At 40.6% G+C, this 3,292-nt stretch overlaps 1 protein-coding gene across 1 annotated transcript; it reads right to left on the bottom strand.

The window, feature by feature from the left end:
• Positions 1-289: 289 nt before the first annotated feature.
• Positions 290-2,047, bottom strand: LOC127137308 (uncharacterized). The gene is made up of 2 exons (XM_051063779.1): positions 1,357-2,047; positions 290-519 (listed from the first exon to the last, which is right to left on the bottom strand). Exons 1-2 carry the CDS (start codon positions 2,045-2,047, stop codon positions 290-292), a joined length of 921 nt encoding a protein of 306 aa, XP_050919736.1.
• Positions 2,048-3,292: the final 1,245 nt, after the last annotated feature.

The following is a 3,292-nucleotide window of genomic DNA, read 5'->3' as shown; positions in this document are numbered from 1 at the left end:
TAGGGGTCCAAAGAAGGTCATAGTTCAAAAGTACATTTGTTAAAGGAATAAAATACATGACATAAGCCAATTAAACTGCTGGCTTTCTGGCCTGAAGCTCTTCTAGTTCCTCATTGAATCTCTTCAGCAACCCTTTACAAAGCAGAATGAAACTGATTATGGCTGGAGGAGTGCTATCTTCTTTCAACTCTTCGCCTGCGTCTCTCAACTTCCATGGCAATTATTTAGCCGCCCAATTACAGAACCATACTAGCCCATCGAGTTTCGCACGAAACTTATCCCTATCTCCTTATAAGAAGTCTATAGTCTTCTTAAAGGATTCATAATCCTCAATCACATAGTCTCGCTCTTTCAACCATATGGAGCTGTCTTGGCGTGATGACTCTAGCTGGTTCTTCCAATAGCTGACAGATTCCCTTGCATCTCTTACTTCTCGACAGTTCTCCTCCCATATCATGGGTGACACTCTAGAAGCTTCAGTGGCTATATTCTTGAGTTGGCGCTCCTGATCTACTTCAGCTTTTGCATGACGAACAAAATTGGTGAGTTCTTTTATCTAAGCCCCAAGTGTATCTCTTATAGTCTTGTTTTCCTTCGTGGCTAGATGCCACCAACGCTCATTGTCTTGACATTCTTTCTGATCTTGTCGTAGTTGACCTTTAAGGGTATCTAAACAATGATCGTCTTGTTCTAATCCCACCTTGATCTTCTTCCTCTTATGCTCCTCCTTGTTGAACCTTTCCACATGGGCTTGAAGTTGTGCCTCTTTTCTCTCGAGCTCCCACTTCATATTGTTTTTCTCATTGATGGTTTGTTGGAGTTTTATCTGCAGCTTTTCATTCTCTTTTTCTAGCTTTGCCATGATGGTCTTGAGTTCCTCCATTTCTTCAATAGGGACATGGGTGAGCTTAGGTTCAGGAAGAGGTATAGGTGTCCGAATGACAAATGACATTTTAATCATCTGCACCCTTTCCTTTACCCACTGAAAATATGCTTCTTTTGTAATCCCATTTGCTCTCCCTAAATCAACTTTCCCTTTTCGATTGACATTCTTCTAGGCCTCTTTGATTCACTGGAATAAGCTAGGATTCTCAACCCCAAAGTCAAGTAAGAAGAAAGTTTCCAAAGAATTTGGCTCTAGAGGGCCTTCCATTAAGTATCCAAGTTGTCTGAGTGATAGGACTGGGTTAGCATTCACACATCCTTGAGTTCCAATAAGCGGTAGATTTAGGAAATCTCCACAACTGAATATGATATCCATGTTGATGTATTCTTTGGAGTACCAAGAGAGATCTTCAGATCGGAGTGATCCCAATCTCTGAGGCCAACTAACATCTGTCTGTTCAACCTAAGCACCTGTCTTCGGAAGATGTTCTAGAAACCACTGATACAATAAAGGAGCACAACAAGCAATTAATCCCTTCTTGTTAGTATACCTATGACTTATATAATAGTAGACATCGACTAACAAAGTAGGTACTGGGTTTCCAGTACGGAAAACACAAATAGCAGTGATGTCTACGAAACCATCCATATTCGGGAACAGGACGACGTCATAGATGGCCAATGCAATAGCAGAGTAACAAGCATCCCAACGTTCTGCTTTGAATAGGGTATGAGCTCTTTCCAAGAGAAAACTTAGTGGAAATCCTTTGGTCTTCCCTTTGGTCTCTAAGTTAGCCTCTGCTTCCTTTTCTTCCATGTGAAGCGCACTAGTTATGACCTCAAGGGGCAAAGATTCATCTATCCCTTCAAATAGTGGCTTGTTCTTCATAGGAATCCTAACAAGACGCTCAAAATCTTCCAATGTTGGTGCTAGCTGGAAATCTTGGAATGTGAAGCATCTTAAAGGTAGTTCATAGAATTGGGCCAAAGTGATTAAGGCGGTATGGTCCACTTGTTGATTGAGAATGCTGAGCAAATTTCCATAATTCTTTCCAAAGTTCATTCTGTATACTGGGTGCATCTGAGAGACCAAGTCACGTAAGCTCCTTAGATCGGGATCTTTTAACTTGAATGAGTAAATATTTCTTTTGCTTGATTCCATGTTTCCTGAATTCCTGCAACTCATGACACTCAGATTCCTTGGAAATAAAATAATATGAATGATATGCTATGAATGATATTATGTGTGTCACACGTAGGTTAATATACAGGTCATGAGAGTGGGTATTCTTGGTTACTAATACAAAACCCTTTTGGGAGGATGCTAAAGTTAAGGTTCCCAAAGTCATCAATCGCTACTTAGGAAAGTCATTGTCATGACGAAAACTCATCTACAAATAACATTCCCAAACAGAATCTCGTTTGGGTGAGGCCTTCGTATGGTCCCAAAGAGGAAGACACCTAGTGGGTCCATAATACATAACTCTCGAGTCCAAGGTTCTAATAAGGTTCCCAGAGTCATAGATCGAGGTTGGGGATACCACTGTAAGGTAGTAATACGCCCAAGGGATCTCATCTAATTGGGGCTTTCGTATTAACCTAATAAGTCTGGGACTTTTCAGATAGATACTACATAACCACCGGATATAATGGGTTAAAAGTTCCCTAGAGGTATTGATCCAACTTGAGAATACTATCGTCGTGACGAAGACCCTTCGGGCAATAATATCTCAAGAGAATCTCCTCTAGGTGGGGTCTTCGTTTATTCCCAACAAGGAAGACTCCTTGTGGGCGCCCATTACGCGACCACCAACTTAATCATACGGTTTTTCTCAGACTCGGGTAGAGAGCCTATCTCACAAAGCATCACCAACCAGAGAACCCCTAATAAGACATAGTCAATAAATCACAATACAATAATTATGATAGAATAACAATGGCAGAATAAAAAATAACAGATAAACAAACAAGATTAACACATAATAAAGAAACTGAACTAAATTAGGCTTCACTCTCTTTTGCTTGGAGCTAGTCCACAGCAGAGTCGCCATCTGTCGCATCTCGAAAAATACGATTTCTCGCGATGGTCGCGGAAAAAATGATGTTCGAATAGAGTCGCCACCGAACTTTATTTATCCCAATGAAGGAATAGGAAAATACCGATAAAACCTTTAGGAAATAGAATAATGGTCGTCACAACCATATTCGGGTTCGGGAGTGGATTACGTAAGGGGAGGTATTAGCACCCCTTACGTCCGTTGTCCTCAACGGGAACCTTTTAGTTCTAATTTGCGTTTCGAGTGTTAATTTATGTTTGTCTGTTATCTTTGGGTTATAAAATATTAGAAATTGAAATGGATGAGAACATCAGAAAGGTAAAGGGGAGGTTTTTTATTCGTGTGCTCGC

The sequence above is a fragment of the Lathyrus oleraceus genome, chromosome 4 (genome assembly GCF_024323335.1).
Source record: "Lathyrus oleraceus cultivar Zhongwan6 chromosome 4, CAAS_Psat_ZW6_1.0, whole genome shotgun sequence".
Taxonomy (NCBI): domain Eukaryota; kingdom Viridiplantae; phylum Streptophyta; class Magnoliopsida; order Fabales; family Fabaceae; genus Lathyrus; species Lathyrus oleraceus.
This window is presented reverse-complemented; position numbering and strand designations above follow the sequence as displayed.